Source organism: Lacerta agilis, chromosome 13 (assembly GCF_009819535.1).
Source record: "Lacerta agilis isolate rLacAgi1 chromosome 13, rLacAgi1.pri, whole genome shotgun sequence".
Lineage (NCBI taxonomy): Eukaryota > Metazoa > Chordata > Lepidosauria > Squamata > Lacertidae > Lacerta > Lacerta agilis.
Window position 1 is genome coordinate 27,836,597 of NC_046324.1, and position 23,848 is coordinate 27,860,444.

The 23,848-nt window shown below is 48.6% G+C and overlaps 1 protein-coding gene across 1 annotated transcript in view; it reads left to right on the forward strand.

The window, feature by feature from the left end:
• SCNN1B (sodium channel epithelial 1 subunit beta) overlaps positions 1–23,848 on the forward strand; it is a 36,607-nt gene that overhangs the window by 4,116 nt on the left and 8,643 nt on the right. The window contains exons 2-8 of the mRNA XM_033167548.1: positions 664–961; positions 10,788–11,106; positions 13,788–14,055; positions 15,125–15,315; positions 21,333–21,436; positions 22,119–22,282; positions 23,374–23,472. Coding sequence (XP_033023439.1) covers positions 919–961; positions 10,788–11,106; positions 13,788–14,055; positions 15,125–15,315; positions 21,333–21,436; positions 22,119–22,282; positions 23,374–23,472 — 1,188 coding nt within the window. The 5' untranslated portion in view covers positions 664–918. The remainder of the gene's footprint in view (positions 1–663; positions 962–10,787; positions 11,107–13,787; positions 14,056–15,124; positions 15,316–21,332; positions 21,437–22,118; positions 22,283–23,373; positions 23,473–23,848) is intronic.

The window sequence follows — 23,848 nt, forward strand, 5'->3', positions numbered from 1 at the left end:
TTCTAGGTAGATTCAAGCATTTGTTTTCATCCCCCTGACCCATAAGATGCTTCTTACCTGTATTGAGAAAGATTGAAGGGAGGAACCATTTACCCCCCCCCACACACACACACACACAATTGCAAAGCTTAACCCAAATTTTAAAATCCGTGTGCATCCTTTCAAACTTTGAGATCTTCAAATGTTGAGAGGAGATTCTGAGGGATTAGTTTTTGACCTGCTGCACTTTCAAGGCAATTGTGCCTCCTGTCTCTGCACAGTGTAAGCTAAAAACTGCTAAACAAAAAAGAAAGAAAGAAAGAAAGAAAGAAAGAAAGAAAGAAAGAAAAGAAAAGAAAGAAAAAGAAAAAGAAAACTGCTAAACAACTTATTTTAAAGACATCTCTCTGCCTTAATAGCCTGAGAAGAGTCTTGTGGCACCTTAAAGGCTAACAAATTAACAATGGCAGGAGCTTTTGTGGAGTACATGCCACTGCATCAGGTGTATTAAATCATATATTGCGTTGCAGGTACTGGTATATAGCCACATAGGTGGGGGTTTTTTGGAGGGAAGGGGCATTGGAAACAGCGAAGTCAGAAGGAAATGAATGCAGAAAGGGACAGGCAGTGATAATGGCATTTTTAACAATGGTCATTTATAATCTCCCTCTTTCCCTTTTGCAGGAGACAAAGGGGGACACCCCCTTTTGCACACGTGCAACCCAAGGCTTGTTCTGCTCCCGAAAACAGCCATCGCTGCCAACACCTGAGAAATTCTGCCGCAGGAAGGGGCTGTTGGTTGAAGCTCCCTTAGCTCTGCCTGGGACTTGGCTGGGTCTTGGAAGGCACTCGCCTCCTGTTGGCGAATGGAGGACAGCGCCCTCTGCCCATTTCACTTCCCCTGTGGCATCTTTTGAGCCAACGCCATCCTAGATCACTATGGATCCACCAGCAATTACTGGAGAAGACAGAAGCTCGCCAGGTAAGGCACAGGGAGGCTGCGCCTAGAAAGAGCAGCTGGGTGGATGTAGCTCAGTTTGCAGACAGGCTCGATGCAGTCGTATCCTGCATGGCGAAATGGGTGGTGGTGAAAACAGGACAGGTCCTGAGATGACTCTCTCTGATCCATTTCCCCTCTGGCAGTTATGCCTTCCAGGCTCCCTCCTCGCATGGAGTGATCCTGGATACAAGACTCCCACCAGTGGTGTGCAGAAGCAAATTAGGAACATAGGAAGCTGCCATACTGTCAGACCATTGTTCTAGCTCAGTATTGCCCACACTGACTGGCAGCAGCACTCCAGAATTTCAGGCAGGAGTCTCTCCTAACTCTGCCATGAGTTGCCATCAGGAATTGAACCTGGGACCTTCTGCTTGCAAGGCAGATAACTCTGCCACTGAGCTATGTCCCGTCCCCAAATTCTGAGGTGCGGGTGTGCTACAGCACAGGTTCCCTTCTAAGCCTATCCAACAAATATGTGCTTTTGGCCTGGGCAGACGCAGTGGCTTGAATGCCCAGTTCTTTCATCCCTTCTACTTTACTTAACTTCCAGCCTGTGGATGAGATCTGGTGGACTCAAAAGCTTGCTCAATTATTCTGCAGCATTTCTGTTGGTCCTAAGAAAGCTGTTTGGGATTTTCTCAAAATAGAAGGTGCACTTGAACCCTTGGCCGTTCATGCTGATGGAATTGATTCCCCCTGCCCCTGCTTAGCTTCCGTGGGTGGGGACCTCTTTCTGAGAACAGCTTCTGACTTATTTGGCATGCAGAGGATCCTCTGTGATCTGGGAGAAGATGTGGTTGTCCCTGCCATGGAATTAATGGTGAGGCTTTGGCCCTGCTCCACTCCACCCCTGGATCTTGCCAGATATCCTCCCCTTCCTTCCTGTCCGTTCACCCTGAGGTCTCCTAGGGGGGAATGAAGGTGGGCCCTTTGTCACCTGAGGGCCTGCAAGAATGGGGCAGTTTCCTGGTCTGCCAGCCCCCCAAGCTCCTTGGCTGCTGATATCTGCCAAGGACTCAAAAAATGCCAGTCCCAGCTCTGCCAAAGGAGCAAATCAGGGCTGGTATGGTCTTACAGTATGAGACCCAGTGTGGTGTAGTGGATAAGAGTGGTAGACTCGTAATCTGGTGAACCGGGTTCGCGTCTCCGCTCCTCTACATGCAGCTGCTGGGTGACCTTGGGCTAGTCACAATTCTTTGAAGTCTATCAGCCCCACTCACCTCAGAGTGTTTGTTGTGGGGGAGGAAGGGAAAGGAGGGAGGAAGGGAAAGGAGAATCCAAACTCTTCTTCTTCTTACAGTAGTGCTGTAGACCCAACCAAATGGGCTTCCTTCCAGTGGCAGAGCATATGCCCATACTGTCCAGGGTGGGTGCGCTCCCAAGGGGGTGTGTGGCATGGAGGGTGCCCTTCCAGGCGCAGGGTAGCCGCTTGGGTGTCTGGAGCAGTGCGTGCACCCTGCAGCCAGAGTGAGCTGCCTGTGGTGGACATTCGGCACACCGCCCGCCCGCAACTCCCAAGCCTCCCCCAAGCTGTCAAAACAAAGGGGGAAGGGGGGAATGCCGCCGGCAAAGCAGCACAGCTCCTCCACTTACCCAACAGCTCAGAGTAGGCTTGGGAGTCGCAGGCGGGCGGCGCACCAAATGTCACCCCCCTCAGTGAGGGCACCCGGGGCGGTCTGCCCCCACTGCCCCCCTTCCTACACCCTTGCTTCCTTCTCCTCCAGTCATCTCTCTTTCCACTGTTATAAAAATTAGGTTCAACCCCAGAAGGGAGTCCACGAACCCGGGGGAGAGCCTTAGTAGGGCTCCCCTCCTCTCAGGAGCACTTATGAATAAATAGAGACAATACAGAATCTCCCAAAGCAAGGCGATAGCCCTTTATTAGAAACTGCTGCAGCAGGGTGTCTTGCAAGCAAAAGACCTCCAACAAAAGGCGCACAAGCTCCTATATAGACTTTTGAAATTGCCCCCCTCCAGCTCAAGACCACCCCTCCATACATTAGAATTATATCACAAATTGGGAGGGTCTGGTAGTGATCTGAGCATCTTGGACCCTGCCCCCATGTCTCCTCTTGCCCTCCACCAAAAACCCATCAAGTGAAACAAAAGATATTTACATTTCCCTATTTCCCAGCCAAGTTAATCACACCCTTTTGTCTGGCACTCAGGTATCAGGATGCCAGAGATTATCACTCAGACAGAGGGCTGCTGAGTAGCTGGAAGGGCAACCCCCCTTTTGTTTCCTGAGACAAAGAAATACTTGGTCAGTTGGGAGTCAAAAATGGAGTGAGGCCTGTCTTCCTGTGCTGTTTTCCAGACATGTGGCCTTATTTGTTTTGGTGCATTAATAACAATTATTATATATAAATAAAATACCTTAAAATTCTTACAACACCACATCAGGGAGATGGGTGAGGTGGAACTTGTCCTCCATAATTTTTCCACTTCTGGCTTTTGAAAATGTGTAGTGCCTCTATGCAAGTCTTCCTAGACTGGACAAGAGCCGTCGCTACACGCACACACACACACACACACACACACACACTGTTGTTTGCACAAACAAAGACGCATAAAGATTTGTCCTGCTGGGTCAGAGTTAGCCAAACACATGCAACTACAGCTGACTTTGCAGGTGCTCCCCACAAAAGCAAAACTGCAGCCAATTGTAGCACAGATTCTGCATGCCCGGCAAATGTTTCCTTTGCCTGGTCACAGCACATTGCTTCTGGCTTCAGAAGCACTCAGCCAGTCTGCCAGGCTGGAGATTGCAAATGCCTCCCGATCGGACTCCGTGCGCCGTCTGTAGACACCCGTTCCGCTCCCTGGGCCTGCAGTGCCCATGACCAAGGTGGAGAGGCCTTTGTTCCCAGCCTCAGGTCTTAGCCCGGTTTGACTTTGATGCAGTCCCTGAGTTGACAGCATGATTTGAAGCTGCTGCCTTCTACTGAGCTGGACCTTTGGTCCATCTAGCTCAGTAGTCTCTACACTGAGGGCTCATCCTGCATTTCTAGGTACTGCGTTTGCAGGTACAGGCCCATTCTTTAAAGCTCCATCTCCAAGCACTTTTTTCTTTTTGCCCTGTTGCTTTCTGTGTGAAAACCTGCTCTTTACAGCTGAAAATAAATCCACATGAATCCCAAATTGCCTTTCAGTGTTAGAGCCTGTTTTCATGGGGGAAATGCCAGGGCAACCCCCCCCCCCCAATGCTCAGACTGGGAAAGTGTGGACCTGTTCCTAGAAATTAAATGGGAGGGAAATGAATAGAAAGCATGGGGAAGAAAGTAAGTGTGGATTTCGTTTCACTTTTAATTTGTATCCCACCTTTCTATACGGTGGTACCTTGGTTCTCAAACGCCTTGGTACTCAAACAACTTGGAACCCAAACACTGCAAACCCAGAAGTATGTGTTCCATTTTGCGAACTTTATTCAGAAGCCGAACGTGCTCCGTTTTGAGTGTTATGCTGAGGTCTGTCTGTTTTTGCTATTTATTTTGTGTTTTTGTTTTTGCGGCTTTTTGTGATTGTATGGAACCCAGTTCAGCTACTGATTGATTGTGTGACTGCAGTGCATTGTTTATTGCTTTCATTTTATGGATCAATTGTCTCGTTAGATAGTAAAATTCACGTTAAATTGCTGTTTTAGGGTTTGTTTTTAAAAGTCTGGAAAGGATTGATTGATCCATTTTGCATCACTTTCTTGGTTTTGGAACACTTTGGTTTTGGAACGGACTTCCGAAACGGATTAAGTTTGAGAACCAAGGTACCACTTACTATAAACAAGGTAAAGAAACAACAAAATAGACAGCAAAGATCACACGCCTAATAACAATTGGATCCAAAACAAAAAAAGTCGCAGTAACTTTAAAATAAACAGCTTATATCCAATAAATCAATATTCAACAATCCATTGGAATTACTGGATGAGCCCTGACAATGGCAGCTCTCCAGGGTTTCAGGCAGGGGGACTCTCTCTCCCAGCCCCACCTGGCTGGAGGTGCCACTGGGGATAGAACCTGGTCCCTTCTGCATGCAAGGCAGATGCTCTGCCACTGAGCTACGGCCTTCCCCCTTTGCCTCGTGCTTCTTCATGAGCCAGCTTGCATTTTCTGCACATGCCGCCATCAAGTTTTGCAGTGTGTGCGTTCATGTTTGGGAAAATCAAAGGCACCCAGGAAGTGTACTGGTGCTTTGCCAAAGGTAACACGGGCTCCCGGCCACCTCTCGTTAGCTGCATAGCATCCCCATTTGCCCGCTGGGGAGATGAGTGAGTCAGCCGGGAACAAACACCCGCGCCCAAAGCGCCTGGCATGGCAGCGTTTGCCTAGCAGAGTCTGAGTGTGTTTGCTTCAACCTGAGTTCATTCTTCTCTAATGGGGTTTGCATACAGAAGGAGAAGGAGAAGGAGGAGGAGGAGGAGGAGGAGGAGGAGAAGAAGAAGGAGGAGGAGGAGGAGGAGGAGGAGGAGGACCCTGGGGGAGGGGAGGAATCTCCATCTGGCTCTATGAAAGCAATTTGGGGCAAGGTAGCGAGAGATGAGGATCTGCAGGAGACCAAGGCGGGATTCAACTCCTGATTGTTTAGCAACAAAGATGGTCAGCAATATGGGGGGGGGAAACAAGACCTCTGAGGAACAGGTGAAGAATTGGGTGTGTTTATCTGGGAGTTATCTGGCCTTTTCTGTGGTGATTCCCCATTTGGAGAGTGCTTTCCCCAGGGAGGTTTGCCTGGTGCCTTCATTACATATCTTTAGGTGCCAGGCAAAAACATTCCTCATCTCTCAGGCCTTTGACTAATTAAACATGCTATATGGCCTTTTAAACTGAGAGAGGAGGTTCATGTTTGTTTGTTTGTTTGTTACTATGTATTTTTGTGTTTTTATATTGTAAACCACCCTGTGATCCTTGGATGAAGGCCGGGATAGATAGATGATAGATATAGATAGATAGATAGATAGATAGATAGATAGATAGAGATGATAGATATCTGAGAAGATGATCAGTCCCCACCTGGAATCTTGTGTCCAGTTCTGGGCACCATAGTTGTAGAAAGATATTGACAAGCTGGAAGGTGTTCAGAGAGAGACCAAGTTAATCAAGGGCCTGGAAATCAGCGTTTGAAATTCACCAGGTACCAGGCACATTTTGTACCTGTGCTACCGGCCACTTGCAACCAAGTGAAGATGCCAGGATGGCACCTGACATCTCCACCATCTGGAGGTGCACTCCTGGGGATCCTGGGATCTTGACCCTTTTCACACAGTAGCATCACATCCTGTAGAATTCTATCCATTATATTTTATCTGCATAATCAGAATGAATTTCAGGAGCCAAAAAAGTCTTATTGAAAAATATGACTTTCAAGTCATCTGGCCCCAAAATGGCAACTAGGCATTCCATTTTGGCAAATGTAACCCTGGTTTAAAGAGCCATTGGGTGGCCTAGCTTATATATCTGAGTTTCTAACACTGCTGGAAACCAAGGCCGTTGAGGAATGGTTGAAAGCGTTTAGCCTGGAGAAGAGACCGAGAGTTGATTTGATAGTCATCTTCAAAAATAAGCTTGTTCTCTGCTGCTGCAGAGGGTAGGATCAAGCCAATGGATTCAAATTACAGGAAAAGAGATTCCGATTAAACATTAGGAAGAACTTTAAGATCCAAGACCTTGTTGCCTCCTTGGCTAACATGTCAGAAACGGACAAGAATGAGACCCAGTAAGAATGAAAGTCCCCACAGCTGCTTCTCTCCACAAGGTCTTCTGTGCCCCATCAAAAGGAACATAGGAAGCTGACTTGCCTTCAGTTAGGCCCATGGTCCATCTAGCACAGTATTGCCAACACTGACTGGCAGCGACTCTCCAGCATGTCTGACAGAAGACATTCCCAGCTCCTCCTGGAGACAACAGGGATTCAACCTTGGATTTTTTGTGTATGTGCAAAGCAATACTCTACTTCCACTGAGCTATGGTTCTTTCCTTTAAAAACAACACAAGGTTCCAGTCCTCATTGTTCTAAATAAAGGGCTGATTTAAACCAGGAAACTGAGTGAGACCACTGGTCCATCTAACTCCATATTATCACTTGGGAAGATAGGCGAACTAATGCCAGTGCAATGGAAGAAGCAAAGATCACCAGTGTCAAAGCAATGATTCTTCAACATCAGCTTTGTTGGTCTGGTCATGTTGTGCAGATGCCTGCTTATCGTCTTCCAAAGCAACTACTCTATTCCAAATAAAAAAATGGAAAAGCGTAATGTTGGTGGTCAACAAACTAGGTTTAAAGACTCTCTCAAGGCAAATCTTAAAAAAATGTAGTATAAACATTGACAAGTGGGAAACATTGGCCTGCGAGTGCTCCAATTGCAGAACAGCCTTTACCAAAGGTGTCATGGGCTTTGAAGACGCTCGAACTCGTGACGAAAGGGAGAAACATGCTAAGAGAAAGGCATGCTTGACAACCCTTCACCATGATCAACTCCCACCCGAAAACCTGTGGAAGGACATGTGGATCCAGAATGGGCCTCTGCAGTCACTTACGGACTCACTGTTAAAACCGTATTCATGGAAGTCAATCTCACTTGGCTACGAGTGATCGAAGAAGAAGAAGAAGAAGAAGAAGAAGAAGAAGAAGAAGAAGAAGAAGAAGAAGATCTGCGCACCCTGGAAGTGGCGCTCCAGGGTTTCTGACAAGGGACATTCCCATCCCTACCTGGAGATGCCACTGAGGACAGAACCTGGGACCTTCTGCATGCAAAGCAGGTGCCCTGCCACTGAGCCCTGCTGGTCTTGCTCAGATTAGCTCTGGCTTCATCTCTTAGGGCTTATCCACACTTCCCTTTCCTCTGTACTTTCCAACCACGGTCTGCACTTTAAAGCTCTATGTCTGAGTGTCCCCACCCCACCCCGCTGCAGAAACCTGCTCTTTAAATCAGAAGAAATGGCAGTCCAATTCAGCTTTATAAAGACCGGGTTTCTGCAGGGAAAACTCTGGAGCAAAAATGAAAAGGGGTGCTTAAAAGTGCAAGCCTGTGCCTGGAAAGAACAGGGCAAAAGGTCAGTGTGGATGAGCCCTTACACCTTACAAACCGTTGTCTAAGCACTTGCTGGGTTTCTCTTTTCTCTCTCGTTTCGACATTCCACCTTGGGATCGACCGATTCAGAAATATGCATCCTTGGCGTGCTAGAGGAGTACAAGGCGTGCCTTTTAGGACTTGCGAGGCCAATGCAAACTCTGCTGCAGCCCTCCATCGGCGGAACAAAATGTACCGATGGTATCTTAAAGGCGAAAGTATTTGAAAAACATAACCTCTGGTCCTGCCCCTGCCAGGCAGCTCTTGCCTGGGAGGAATCTTCCTCCTTCAGCCTCCAGGAGAGCAGAGGCCTGCTGGGGGGCGGGGGGCAGCTATGTTCCTTGCTTCCACTGGGCAGGAGGGAGGGTCTCTAGAGACTATGAAAGCTGCACCCCTAACAAGTCGCAGAGGATTGGAAGGTGCCCCAAAGGGGGCTCAGAGTCACTTGTGTCCTCCTACAGCTTCTGAATCCTGTCACCGAACACGGGTGAAAGTAGTTGGAAGGGGGATAAGTGGAGGGGGTGGAGGACCCAGTCCAGCTCTTTTTCCGTACCCTCCAACATTTCTCCAATGAAAATAGGGACACCCTAAGGAAAAGCGGGACATTCCAGGTCCAGGATCAAATCAGAAGCTAGCTGGGATGGCTTCTTTAAACCAGGGACATCCCTGGAAAATAGGGACATTTGCAGGGTCTGTTCTTCCTTCCTCCCCATAACTCCACCATGTCTGCTTTGTGCCTGAGACCAGTTCCAGGTGACCTGTTTACTGACCATTCATCTTGTTTCATTGGCACAAAGTTGGCTGTTTATCGAGGGCTCATTTGTAGGGAGGTTGCTTTTGAGTTGCCCATTGGGGCATCTGGTTGGCACTGTGAGAACAGGATGCTCTGCTAGATGGTGGCCTGATCCAGCAGAACTCTTATTCTGTTCTTTACATGATGTCAAGCAGTTGTTAATCTACACTTTCCATTCCCTTTTCCCCTCGCCTCCCCTGCCACAAAAAGATTTGGGATTTGGGGATTGTGCGAGAGCTCCCAACCCACTGTGAAACCTGAATTGGCTGGTTTACGATTGGCTCCCCTGGAGAACAGTCTGGAAGCAGCCTGAGGGGTCCCACGGAAGTGTTGCTCTGGCTTATGCCACCCTAATTCCCTGGCTCATCATCGTGAAGGCTAAAACGGCAGGCAGTGCCACCACTTCACAGTGAATTGGTTTTCTATGGCAGCCAGGCCTTGGCAGGCCATAGTCTGCTCCCCTATACAGATGGTGGGGAAAGAGCTTTGCCCATCTGCATGGGTTGGCATAGATGGAGAAAGGAGTGGCAGGAATATCTCCTGGTTTCCAGAGAGAAAATATGAATCATTCTGGCAAAATCTAAATCCAGGGTTGACCAAAACATTTGGTGCCTTGAGTGGAAGATCCACATGGCACTTGACTTCCTCCTCGATGACTTTAGCAGGGGGCCCGATCCACCAGGCCCGGGACCATTGTTTGGTTCCTGTTCATTTTAATGAGGTTCATGGAGAACAAATTCCTGGTAGATTTTTCATGCCCCCACCCCCACCCCCCGCTCCGGTTCAGACCCATCTCCATCCCTGTCAAGGACCATTTGTTTATTTAGTTATTTTTTATATACTGTGTTTTCTTCAAAGGAGACTCTAAGTGGTTTCTATCATAAAACCAATACCAAAACATTTAATTAAAATTCCGCATTTTAAATGTACGGAACAATTAGGTATGATGCTCTTACAATGTAGTTGTGAATATCAACTATCTCAGACCCTATGATCAGCTGGTGAGGTCTTGTTGGTTGTACCTCCACTGGGGGCTGCCCAGTTGGTGTTAACTCATGACAGGGACTTTTCAGCGGTGGCTCCCTGTTTAATAGAATGCCCTCCCTCATTATTGACTTTCAGAAGGAATATGAAAGTATTCTTGTTTACCTAGGCATCTGATGGTGGAATGACACTGTTCCTGGCAACCCTGAGATCCCTGAACATTTAAAACTGATTTTAAAATGTTTTAAGTGTAACAGCTTTAGAATGTGATTTTTTTTGAATATTTTAAACTGCTCTTGCAATGCTTTTTTAATGTTTTGTTGTGGGTATGATCCTGCCAGGGTTTGAAATTAGCAGGGTATCTATCAGGTGCATTTCGCACCCAAAGATTATCCATTTGCGAGCACCTCAAAAAGTCTGGGTGCCATTTTTTGCACCTGGCTGACACTCAAGGATTATTGAAATTATGTGCTGTGAAGAACCCCAAATTAAACATGTATTAACAATTTATGTTAAAATGTGATATTAACAATGTGTCACTTATGTGAATTGCATATTAATTCATGCTTATGAAAACAATAAATTTAAAACTGTTGCCTACCCCACCTCAATGGCAACTAGCTATTCTGTTTTGGCACCCAGGTCCCAGGAGCCATTTGGCTCCTAGCTTTTGTATCCCAGTTTCTAACACTAGTTCCCACCCTGGGCTCCTCCAGGAGGAAGGGCAGGATATTACATAGTACAATAATACTAATGAAACAAGCATCATTGGGGGAGGGGCCACAATAGCAGCTAGGAGGCCTCTGTCCCATGATGGGGACTGGAATGATGGCTGCTTCAAACCACAAACCCTGAACCGTTTTCTGTAGTGCCAGGTGGAAGATGCCAACTTTGCATTGCAAGGCAACTCTGGGTGTTGTTTTTTCAGAGGGTTTTTGTTAACGGGTTCCTGTTTCCTCCAATGACAGAGCCCAAAATGACCCTGAAGAGGTACTTTGTGAAGGCTCTCCATCGCCTCCAGAAGGGTCCCGGCTACACCTACAAAGAGCTGCTGGTCTGGTACTGCGATAACACCAACACCCATGGGCCCAAGCGCATCATCCGCGAGGGACCCAAGAAGAAAGTCATCTGGTTCTTACTGACCCTGCTCTTTGCCTCCCTGGTCTTCTGGAACTGGGGATCCCTCATCTTAACATACCTGAGCTACGGTGTCTCAGCCTCCCTTGCCATTGGCTTCAAGACCATGACCTTCCCTGCCGTCACCATCTGCAATGCAAGCCCATACAGGTGAGCTGCTTCAGGACAAATGTCCTTGGACTCACCGCAAGGCGGGCATCCAATATTGCAGTCCAGCACAGGGGGAGGATCTCAGAGCTCTCTAGGCAGTCTAGATCAGGAGTATCATTGCTTCTCCAGATGTTGTTGGACTCCAGTTGCCATCAACTCCAGGGGACAGGGCTTGATGATGGGAGTTGGAGTCCAACAACCCTTGGAGGGCCACAGCTTCTGCACCCTTGATCTGGAGGTTTGCAGCTGGTCTGCCAAGTGGTGATAATGATTTTATTATTTGTACCCTGCCTATCTGACTGGGTTGCCCCAGACAATCTGGGTGGCCTTGTCTGTTATGTTGTCTTGTTATGTTGTCTTGTTATGTTGACTTTCTAGTTTGGAAAAAAGGCAAGTAAGGGTGTGTGTGACAGAGGTGCATAGTTGTGGCTCCTGTATTGCAGGGGGTTGGACTAGATGACCCTGAGGGTCCCTCTCAAGTCTACAGTTCTAGGATTCCATAAAGCTTTGTGTGCTGGGGGACAAAGTGGAGAGGGAGAACTTCCTCCCTTGTAATATTAGAACCCAGCGGGGTCACCCAGTGAAGCTGCATGGTGGGAGATGGAGGAAGGACTTCTTCATACGGAGCAGAGTTAAACTATGGAACTCCTTCCCACAGGAGGCAGTGATGGGAACCAACCTAGATGGCTTACACAGATTAATGGCTACTAGCCACAACAACTAGGTTCTCCCTCCACTGTTGGAGGCTGTTATGACTCTGAATCACACCAGTTTCTGGGAATCACAGGTAGGGAGAGGAGCGCTGTTGTGCTCATTTCCCCTTTGTGGGCTTCCCATCAGGTCATCTGTCTGGCCACTGAGAGTAGAGGACCCTGGACTAGATGGGCCATTGGCCTGATCCAGCAGCCTCTTCTTATGTTCTTAGATCAGTGGTCCTGCCTGGGGTGGTTTCCCACTGGGTCAGGATGCTGGACTAGACAATCCCCTTCTGGCCTTATGCAGCTGCCAGGTCCCTCTATTGTTTTTATGTGCTAAATTAGTTTGGATTAACTTGAACCCCAAAGGGTGGCAGCTCCTGAAGTCTACCCATATGGCTGCACCTGAGGAACCATCCTCCCTTGGGCAGCATTGGTGTAGGATCTGCTGCTCTCTCTGCTTGCAAGGGGTATCCTCTGGAATGCTGCAGAACAGACTTTTCATTCTGGGGATTCCTGTGCACAAAAACTATCTGCCTTGGACCTTCGAAGGCAAAAGTTCACGGTCAGTGTACACACCACCAGTTGGAAGGCAGTTGGCACCCGCGTGGCAAGAGCAGGGACACCCAGGAGAAGGTGTTACGTTTTAGGGCAGCCTTTCCCCCCCCCAACCTGGTGCCCTCCAGGAGTTTGGGGCTACAGCTTCCACCTGCCTCAGCTTGCTATGACTGTGCTGGTTGGGGCTGATGGGAGGTTTGGGTAAGCCTGTCTCAAGGGTCATAGGATGGAGGATGTTGGTAATTTAGCTGGAATTGGCAGCTTTTAGAGAAAGTCAGAAGTTGAAAGGATTTCTCCTAAAGGAGTTGGGCATCAGAGAGGAGGGAGAGGAGGACCCTAACTCTCAGCCAGCCACTTCCTAAGTTCCAGGAAAAATTATCCCCAGGATCAACTTGTGGGATGTAAAACACGGGAGCAGTCAAGTACAACATTCCTAGAGTGGACATAGAAGGGGATGTCTGGTCCAGCCAGTTGGAACTTCCTGTTTCTCCTGGGCTGGGACAGACTTCCTCTGCATATGAGTGGAGGTGGGTGTGGCCTCACCTGTGCAGGTAAAACAAAAGCACTGGGGTCAGACGCCATCTCCCTCTTTTGACTTCGCTCTTCAAGCAAGCAACATCTGCTTAGCTAAAGATGCTCTCTTGGCCTCCAGCCAAGAGAGGACAAAAGGAGCTATCTCCCCTATGGAATAGTCTTCAACAAGTCTGCCTTCTGGGATCCTTTTGTGAACAGATGTCTGTAAGTAAATTCTTTTTATATGTTTATAAGAACACTGTGTTGTGTCTTACATTTTAGGAGGGATTAAGGGGAAAATACCAGGACAGTATTATTATAGAGGTTTTAGCGAACCTTAGCAAGCATCCGCTGTGTGTGTTTAAAAGGGGAATGTAAACTCTGCTGATATTGTTGAACTTGTAAACGCAAGTTGGAATAGAATATCTTAAACAATATATCCTCTCCTGTATCCCTGAACATTCCCACACAACTTGCTGGTGGAAATATCACTCTCTAACCTAGCCTTCCCTCCCTGCCACTTTATCCCTGACCTGAGGGTGGGATTTCTGCAGTAGTTCCCACCAGTGGGGAGCAGGGGTGGGGGAAATTGGCATTCAAAGGTGAACCGGCTAGATTTCCACTTTCCAAAACAGCGTGCGGGGCTAAAACACAGCCACCCTTTGGAATTCACATTTCTCCCCATTTGAAATTTAGTTCTGCAGCCAAATAATGTGCATAGAAGTGCACAGGCAAGGATAAAGTGTGTGAATAAATGCAATGCGTACAGTGAAAACGAAATACCAGAATGCATTATGGGAAACGGCGTTGGAAAAATGTGCCTATGAGAAGAAATTTGCACCACAATATTGTTGCGTTTTCATGAAATTCACAGGCGAATGGGGAGAAGTGAACTTAAGGTTGGTTGCTTTCCAGATATTCCAAAGCAAAGCCTGACTTGCAGGAGTTGGACAACCTCATTGAGGCCGCCCTTGACCGAATCCTGAAGCCTCCCAACGAGAACATGACTGTGTCTACCCCAGAAAACTCTAGCCAGGAGCTGAACATGCAGCTGTGGAACCAGATCCCCCTGATGCTCATTGATGAAAGCAACGAGACTCATCCAGTCATCTATGACATCCTCGGAAACCACTCCTCTTTTGCAAACCTAGATGGCAAGAGCTGCAAGCTGGCCTTAAAGCTGGTAAGGAGAGGGGGCTCCACGGGGCCCGATGGAGGTGGGAGGGGGACCAGTGGGGGGGGGACCTCCGTCATCCTGCTCTGCCCCAGGTGAAAGAGGGGGAACACTGGGAACATGTCACCATGTGACAGAGAAATTCTTCATTCAATGCATAGTTGAATAATGGAACTCCCTTCCGCAGGAGGCAATGATGGCTACCAACTTGAAAGAGGCTTTGAAAGAGGGCTACACAAATTCATGGAGGAAGCTAATAGCCATGATTGCTATGCTCTGCCTCCATATTCAGAGGCAGCAGAGCCTCTGAATACCAGTTGCTAGAAGCCACGGGTGTTGCTTGTGTGCTCAGTTCCTGCTTGCAGGTTTCCCAAGAGCATCTGGTTGGCCACTGTGAGAACAGGATGCTGGACTTTGGCCTGATCCAGCCAGCTCTTCTTATCTTCTTATGAACCCTAGATGTCTGAAAGTGGAGGCAAAGGAGAAGAAGAAGCTGCTATCTCTAGCCTTCCCCACAGCTGTTTTTGGCCCTCTTTGTTGCACCTCCATTCAAAGGGGTGGGTCCGCGATCTTACCCAGTCAGGTGCCTCTGATAAAGCCACAAAGCAGGCAGCAGAGGGGACCTAAAAGCATCAGGCAATCCCTGCAGTGCTGGATCAGACCAAAGGGGGCCCCCAACAGGAAGAATACCACAAGCAGGCCCTGAGGGCAACAGCAGCCCTCTCCTCACCTGCAGTTCCCAGAAACTGGCATTCAGAGGTGCGGCACAGCAGCATGACTCATAGCCATTGCTAGCTGACTCCTCCATTCATTCATCTGAAACCTCATTAGAACCCAGGAAGCTGGACCGCTGGTCCATCTAGCTCAGCATCATCTGCACTGACTGGCAGCAATGGGTCCCCAGAGTTCCAGGCAACCTGGAGATGATGTCAGAGTCTGAACCTGGGGCCTTCTGCATGCCAAGCAGGTGCTGTCCCTGAACATGGAGGTTCCATTTAGTGACCCTGGCTAGACCTCTTCTGCACAAATGTGCCACCTTTTGCTTCTCTTCCTCACCGCTCTCTAATTCCGCTCAAAGTGCACCGATAACGGCACCAGTTGCACCTACCGGAACTTCACCAGCGCAGCCCAGGCAGTGACCGAGTGGTACGTCTTGCAGTCCACCAGCATCTTGTCCCAGAAGACAGAGAGGCAAAGGATTGAGATGGGCTACAAGGCAGAGGAGATGATCCTGGCCTGTCTGTTTGGAGCAGAGCCTTGCAATTACAAGTAGGTATCCGGAGGGACCATGCCGAGTTTTTGATTAACTGAAAGAGCATATTTGGCAACATAAACACACTCTCTCTCTCTCTCTCTCTCTCTCACACACACACACACACCACAGTTATTATTAAATTTTCTGATTTACATTTCAAAATATTCATTTAAACAACCTTAAATCAATTACTTTCCTCCTTCTCTTTCCATGGTTCATTTTGCATACGATACATCCCTGCATATTTTACATGAACTAAACCATTCAGTAATCCATTGTTAAATCCAACAAAACTTATTTTCACTGTTGAATTTATCTTAATGCTACCAGCGTTTTTAAATTAACACAATTTCCACCCATATATTCAGTAAACATTTTCCAGTCTTCTTTGAAAGTACATTCTTCTTGTTCTCTTATTCTATATGTTAAATCTGCAAGCTGCATGTATTCCATCAATTTAAGTCTCTAGTGCATGCAGCCCAAGTCTTCCTATAGAAGGGCTGGGGGACGGGGTCGGGCCGCTGGGCCACATCCGCACCCACTGTGAGCCAAGTTTGACATCAGGTGACCGGTTCCCCAACACACACACACCTCAATGGGATTGAGGACACATCAGCCCTCCCCCCAATATTTTGGGACGGGGTGAGCCCCACCCACCCCAATCTTGAGGGGCCAGGCCTCATTGGGGCTTGCTGTAGCAGGCCCCGTCGGGCCTTCCCGCAGCTGCGGCGGGCTTCACAGACACCTCCCGTTGCATAGTGTCACACATATGCATTGTGAGTGTTACATCACATACGCACAACGGAGCCCCCAAAAAGTTGGGGGAACCTACTGCCTATGCACCCTGCCATGATGGTTGGTTGATTGTCAGGGCATGCATGATGCCGAACAGCAACTGCTGGGGTTCCAACGGGCCACAGCAAATTCTGTCCCTCTGTGCAGGGCAAATGGATCCCCGTTTATTGAGAGCTGCCTGATTCTGAGCTTCAGTAGTATGGTGGGGAGAGCTGCATGGAAAATCTGATGCACAGCAGGGAAGGAGTTACCCTGAGCCCAGCAGAAGAGCCCAGCTGCTGGATCAGACCAATGAGGCCCTGCCTGGTCCAGCATTCTCCTAGCAAGCAGCACCTGGGAGCAACAGCTCTCCCCACCTGTGATTCTCAGCACGTGGTACTCGGAGGCATATTGCCTCCAACAGTGGAGGCAGAACATACACACCATGGCTAGTAGCCATTGATAGCTGCAATACAAGAGGATGCGTGCAAGCTACGAAATGTGTGTAAGATCTGCAGGGAACTATCAGTAATTTCCATTCCTTCCTTGGCTCAAATTGCACCCGAAATCCAAGGATGGTACTGCACAGTTGATCTACAGCAGACTCCACCAGCCTCGGGTGGACTATAGCTCCCATCAGCTCCCATCAGCCCCTCCCAGTGCACCTGGGAGCTGTAGAGCAAAACAGCTGGAGGGTGCCTGGCTGGCAAAGGCTAGAGCCATTTCCTAGTTCAGAGGAGATGGCTGGGGGGCGGGGAGACACGGAGGGTGGATTTAAGGAGCTGTCCCATCCTGCTCCACCCCACCCTACTCCCACTGCCGCCTTACTGCTTCTTACTGGCACCAATAGCCTGATTTAATTAAATTAAATTTTTAGCCCAGTCTCAAGGTTTCGGGTGGATTACTGTCTGAAAAATGACATCCAGTGTACTGGAATCAGATTTTAATAGACCTAAAATTCTAGACCCTCAGAAGCTTAGAGGCCAGAACAAATAAGACCAGTTTGCAGACAGAAACGCTGAAAGGAATGCAAGTCTTGGTCGGCTTCCAAAGGACGATCTGCCACCACTACCACCCCCTGCCTTGAAATGGACACAACTTTTGGCCCAATATTTTAGCTGCTGCATTAGTCCTATCCAGCAGGAGAAGCAAAACTCTCTTTTTGTCGGATTGGCTAATGGTCAAAATGCTTGGCGTGTGACCTTTCAGATTACACAGAAGCCTTTTTCAGACACAGATGCTCATAGCCTGCAGAATCATGACAAAATTTAAGAGCAATGTTCCACGTTCAGGCTGATGTCAACCTGGTCATGTTGCATGGTAATGGGAAGGATTTCTGCTTTTGTATATAAGCACTAAGAATTAATCAGCGATCTGGTCTTGCTTGGGACACTGAAGAAGACTTCTGTGTAGCTGCAAAGTTTGCTTGCTGCCTGCATCTGAAAGATGAGGAATGGCTTGGCTTGCTCTGTAGATTGAAACCCGGCTTTTCAGAGGGTTTTCTTTCCCTGCTGCTGAGTCACCCGTGTCTGGTACATTGCAGCTAATTATCAATCAGCAAACACTTGGGGCTATTTAATTAAACCAGGGACAGATTGGTTAACAGATTGGTTATCAGAGCCCCAGGCTAGGCAGGCTGACCTGGGCTTGCTGCAGTCAGGCTCACCTGGCCACTGGCCAGAGCTCTGGAACTCACAGAAGCGCAGGACTCATTTCCTCTCTCCATTAGCCAAAACAAGAAGGGCCTCCTACTAGCTCCCTGCACATCTGCCGGCCAGCACTGTGCTCTGCCCACATTGGCTGTGACTGCAGCTCCTCTCACATAAGAGCAACACAGGGAGGATCACGGCCTCCTCAGCCCCTGACCTTGTTGCACATGTATCTCCTACAAAGGCGGTTCAAAGAAGCCTCAAAACCGCCCTCTCTGCCTTCCCTTTTGCCCCACATGCTTTGGGGCAATGGAGTAGACATTCTCCTGATGTGTAAAGGCAGAGCTCACTTGCTTCCCTCGGGCTTCGCGTTCTCCAGGGCTTAGGTAAGAAATTAGCCTGCTGGATTTAGCCAATGTCCCATCTAGTCCAGCCTCCTGTTCTCAACTGTGTGCTGTGTGACGGACTTGCAGTATCTGTCCAGAATCTTCCAACATTTCGCTTCCATGAATTCCAGTGTTAGGAGAGAGGAAGGAAACTTTCTGGGCAGATCCTGTTTTGGAGTCAGACTTCCACAGGGACAATTCTAGAACTGGAGGGGTCTTTGTAGGGCGCCCCCCCCCCTCAGTTGATGCTGCAAATGCAGAACAAGAAGCTCCCCGAACCATGGCTCTCTGGCCTCGGCTTGTGGAGTTCCAGCAAGGGAGAGTCCACCCTCCTCCATCTCAGTTCTTTCTCAGGTCAGGGTCAAACTGCTCTTTTCATCCTCCAGACGACCTCTTGACTTTATTTGGTTGGACTCAGCCCTGTCTTTACTGAGTGTTCCTTCTAATTTGTTTACGGGGCGGTTACACAACAAAACAAATCCTTAATCCTGGTTTGCTGGCTCCCATCAATCATTTGTTCACCCCACACTTTTCAGCGTATTTACCCACCATTTAAATAACTGCAAAAAGTCCTCTTTTCTCTTTTTTTTTAAAGTGGACGTTGTGCCAGGGGGGCAGAGCACTCAGATCTGCCTTAATGGCACAAACCTAAAGCTCTTGTCTGCTCTTGAATCCCTCCTGCAAAATAGCGACACAGTCACTCTAGAGGCTCCCCTGACGCATCTTCTGTTGCCCTTCTGAGGTCTATCCTGTAACTCAAGCCCACTTTATTTTGCCCAAAGGGCACATTTCCCCCCTCTTCCATGGGACGGACTTTTAGGTATCCCTGCCTCCTGCTCCCCAGCCTCCCACAGTCTCCTTCCTTGGAGGTTTCTAAGCAGAGCTTGGATGGCCACCTGTCAAGGATTCTTTAGCTGTGATTCCTACTTCACAGGGGTTTGGACTAGATGACCCTTGGGGGTCCCTTGCAACCATCCTATGATTCTATTAAATATGCTCCAGTTCCTGCAACCTTCCCCTCACAGGACTGGTTTTCCATCTTCATTGCGCTTCTCTAAAGCTCTTCTGGTTTGTTGGCATCCTTCAAGTGTGGTGTCCAGCGCTGGACCCAGGAGTCCAGAAGAGGCTGCTCTATTGCAGAACAAGAATGGATCTTGCCGTATTTCCATGGAGGCAGCCTAAAGGGGCCTTGACCTTTCCTCCAGGGCTGACCCCACCCCGTTGCTTCCCATCATTCTGGCTGAGAATGACGTTTTCTTTGGAGTGACATTTGGGATTTCGCTGAGAGCCACACACACCCCCTCCAAGTGCCAAAAGCCAAATGTCACCCGACTGGCACATCCCTGACTTTCCTTCCGCTCTACTTGGCTCTTCGCTCTCTTGTTTGCAATTTGCTTTTTTATCCCAAGGCCTGTCTGTCACCAGACCTCTCGGGTTCTGTTTGTGAGGACCAGAAATCAGGTGAGCAAATAAGTTTTGCCTCTGACCTTCAATGCAGGCCCTGCTCCTTTTGTTGTCAAGAAAGAGGAAGGAAAACCCCTTTGGCCAAAGGCCATCAAGATAGCAGTTGACATATCTTTTTAGCCCTTTAGGATGTTTTGATGGGGGCAGGTGTTGCTTGTAGCTCAGGGAGCTTAGTGGGAGAGGGTGGGGAAGCCTTCTGCTGCAGTGTGTGGTTTGGGCCTTTGGCTCGGGCGTTTCTGAGAGCTCCCCCCACCCTCCTCAATTGGTGCCTTCCTCTAGCACAGGCCATTCCATCAGGGCAATCGTGATCTACCGGTCGATCACGGGGTGTCCCTAGTTGATCCTGGTCAATCACTGGATTCTGATGGCCCCCCCCAAAAAAAAGTTCAACAACTCTGGTCAATCCAATGGGTAGATCACTGCCAGTTTTTTTTTTATAGTGGGAGTAGATCGCAGTCTCTTGGAAGTTGGACAGCCCTGCTCTAGCACGTACTGCAGTCACAAAACTGCATTGATAATATGATGCAGAGTGAGGTGGTGGCTGCTGGCTCTGATCATTTACAGCTAGCTTTTTTGGCATTGATAAATACTGACAAATTTGGGCCTGAAATGTTGCAGGGGACAGAGGAATTAGCACTGATTGATTGATTGATTGATTGATTGACTGACTGATTGATTGATTGCATTCATGCCCTGCCTTCTTTCCTCCAAAGAGCTCAAGGTGGCATACATAGTTCCAGTGCTTTTATTCTGGCGGGACGCAGGGGTATGCATATCCCTAAACATTTCGTGAATCTTTGTACTTTTGTCCATTTACTGTATTTGTTTTTCCCAATTTGAACTATAAAATGGTGATTTTCTTGATTCAAAATGAGAGCACCCCTAGACATTTTTTTAAGGAAAAAGCACTGCATAGTTCTCTTCCCCCACATTTTATCCTCACAACAACCCTGTGAGGTAGGTCAGGCTGAGAGGCAGTGACTGGCCCAAGGTCACCTAGTGAGCTTCATGGCCAAGCGGGGATTTGAACCCTGGTCTCCCAGGTCCTGGTCCAACATAAAATATCTTTTAAAAAAAAAAAAACATTCTAACCACTACACTACACGGACCCCCAGTGCAGGAGTGGGAGACCCAGGCTCAAATCCCGCTTCTTTACAGGAGGTCATCCTGATCTCTCAGCCCTTATTTGCCTGGATAGACAGGAGAGGGCATTTTGGACACTGAAAGGTTTGATGCGAAAAATAGCAAGTTTTTGTTTCTGTTGGCTGTGGCAGAGTGGTCCCCAAAATGGGTGGAACTGCCCGGGAGGGGCATTAAGTGCTAAAAGGGGCAGCAGGGGGGCACTGGAGGTTTAAATGGCCATCATGCTCTGAAAACCTTGGTATCACTGCATCAAGTTCATCAATGTTGTTGAATGAATTAAACTAGTTTTAATTGTATGTTGAATATACACACAATTAATTGTGACTGTTTTAAACTGCATTGGGTTATTATCTTCCTTACTGGATCATGCAAACCACTATTCTGAATAATGTTTTTTTTTGGGGGGGGGTGGAGGACACCAGAAAGGAGTCTATGGAACCAAGGGGATGAGGACCCCCCCCCCCAAAAAAAAAATGTTTGGACACCACTGGTGTAGTAGAGGGTCCCTCCTCAGAATTTTTTTTTTTTTTTTTTGCAAGTACAGCCAGGTGAATTGCTCCCTTCCCAAATGTGCGCCTCTCCCCTCCCCTTTCTCACCTGGGCTTCCTTCTGCAGGAACTTCACCCACCTCTACCACCCGGACCACGGCAACTGCTACATCTTCAACTGGGGCATGGAGAAGAAGCCACTCATCTCTTCCAATCCTGGCGCAGAGTTTGGTAGGTAGCGCAGAAGAGGCGGAGGAGCAGCCCCGACATCTGTCTTTGCTTTCCCCCTCCAAATCTGAATGTCCTTGCAGGTTCCTCTGGGTAGGAAGGAGGGGGAGGGCCTCTGGAGTCTTAGGGTGCCATCGTGAAAAGGGGCCTGATTTCCAGGCCTCCAGGTGGAGGGAGTGATGTGGAAAGCACCTGCTGTTTGGCTGGGCATTCCTCATCCATTCTAGGCCCCAGAGGCCAAGCTGTACCCAGTCTCCTGGCTCTCGCCATGCAGCCTGTGCATGGCAAGCAACCAGCCACCCCAACAGCAGGGCCGGATTAAGACATTTTGTCCCTGGAGGCAGAAGAGCCAAGGGAACCTCCCTCCCAGCATGAAAGCATGTCCAAGTTCTTTTGTCACCTGAGGCCCCCGATGGCTCTCTTTTTTCCTGCCTGAGTCAGCCACCTCCCTCTGCCTAATGGCAGAGCTGGCTTTGCTCCCCAGACTGGAAGAGACCACAGAGTCCTCCCTAAGCCAAGGCAGATAGAGCCATCTCCTCTCCAAAGGTGCCTGTTGCAGCGAGAATTAAGCTCAGGTGGGGACTCCATGTGTCTCTTTGTGCCCACCCCCCACCGCAGATTCCAGCCCCCATGCTGCTTGCTGAGGGCCAAAGGCTGACAATTGGTCTTTGCACCCTTTGCACAGGGCTGAAGCTGATCCTGGACATCAGCCAAGACGACTACATCCCCTACCTCACCTCGACGGCCGGGGCCTGGCTGATGCTGCATGAGCAGAAGACCTTCCCTTTCCTGAAGGATCAGGGCATCTATGCTATGTCTGGGACGGAGACCTCCATTGGCGTCTTAGTGGTAGGTGCCTGGCATGCCCCGGCTGTGCGCAGAACTTAGGGTGGGGACGGGAGCGGCTGAGACTCTGTTGGGTCCAGCCAACTTGCTTGGTCCAGCCGGTAGGGAGGTGGGGCTCTGCTTTAGGAAGACTCAAACGCCAAGCGTTCCTTGGCCGAAACTCCTCCCCACCCTGAAGCCAAACTTTATCCAGCAAGACAGAAAATCAGGGTGCCTGTTTCAGTACACCTGAAATCCAGTTTCACCAAGAGTCGGGGCAAGAGGGAGTGTCCTTGCTTCTTGCTGTCCTGCAATACCAGTTCCTGGGAACCACGGGCAGGTGCAGAATGTGCTTGTGTTCAGGTCCTGCTTGCAGGTTTCCCATTAAGGCATCTGGTTGGCCAGTGTGAGAACAGGAGGCTGGACTAGGTGGGCCCGTTTGGCCTAATCCAAAAGCAGGTCTCTCCTCATGCTCTTATGGCACTGTCCTCTGTCGGAGGCAGTATGCCTCTGAATACCAGTTTCTGAGAATACCAGGTGGGCTGAATGCTGTTGCTTGCAGGTTTCCCCAAAACGGCATCTGGCTGGCCACTGTGGATTATATGGTCCCCTTTGGCCTGGTCCGGCACCCAGGTTTTTCTGATGTTCCTACTTTGCTTGCAAGGCTGCATACACATGCTCCTATTTATTCTGCATCAATGGTGCTCCCACAACTGGTTTGGGAAGAGGCGTACACGTGACATTAGCCAATCCATACCTATCCTGCCGCTTCCTATGAAATTCTGCATTATGGTGTACTTCCCCACAAAACCAGCTTTGATCTTAATTGAGAAAAGTACGATCTCGCTGTGTTTTCAGCCCGGGGAAGTGTACACAGCCTAAGACTTCAGGAAAACATACAGATGTTTCTTGTGTCTTCTTAATACATTGATGCAACAAAACAGAGACTTTTGCATGCAGGGAGCAAAGCCCCCTTGCTCTCTTCATTTCAGGGCAGTGTCACTGCCTTTCAGGGATCTGGTGCTTCTTTTATGGGGTGGCAGGAGAACTGAGAGCAAGAAGCAACCGTTTAGGGATCCTGCCTGCCCTTAAGATTTTTCTTTCTTTCTTTCTAGGATGAACTTGTGCGGATGGGAGCTCCTTACAGCGATTGCACAGTGAACGGGTCAGACATCCCTATAAAGAATCTGTATCAAGACTATCCTACTTTCCAGGTGATGATTTCTCCACTGCACTCCCAATTATTAATTTAGTAATAATTTATCATCGTCATCATCAAGCCCTCCACCCTAAGGTCCCAGAGTGGGTTACAATTAAAACACGGTTTAAAACAGTGGTTCCCAATGTGTGCAGGATTACTTAAGGGGCTGCTCAGAGGCAAGGGTCAGCAGGGTGGGTTGCTGGAGGTGTGAACGACTATCAGACTCTGAAAAGTTAGTATCACGGGATCAAGTCTGTCAGTTTTGTTAATTAAGCTAAATATTTTAAACTAGATTTTGAATAAATGGGCAGTTAATGGTGAATGTCTTGAATTGTGTTGGGTTATTGTCTTCCTTACTGGGTCCTGCAATGCCAATATTCTGGATAATG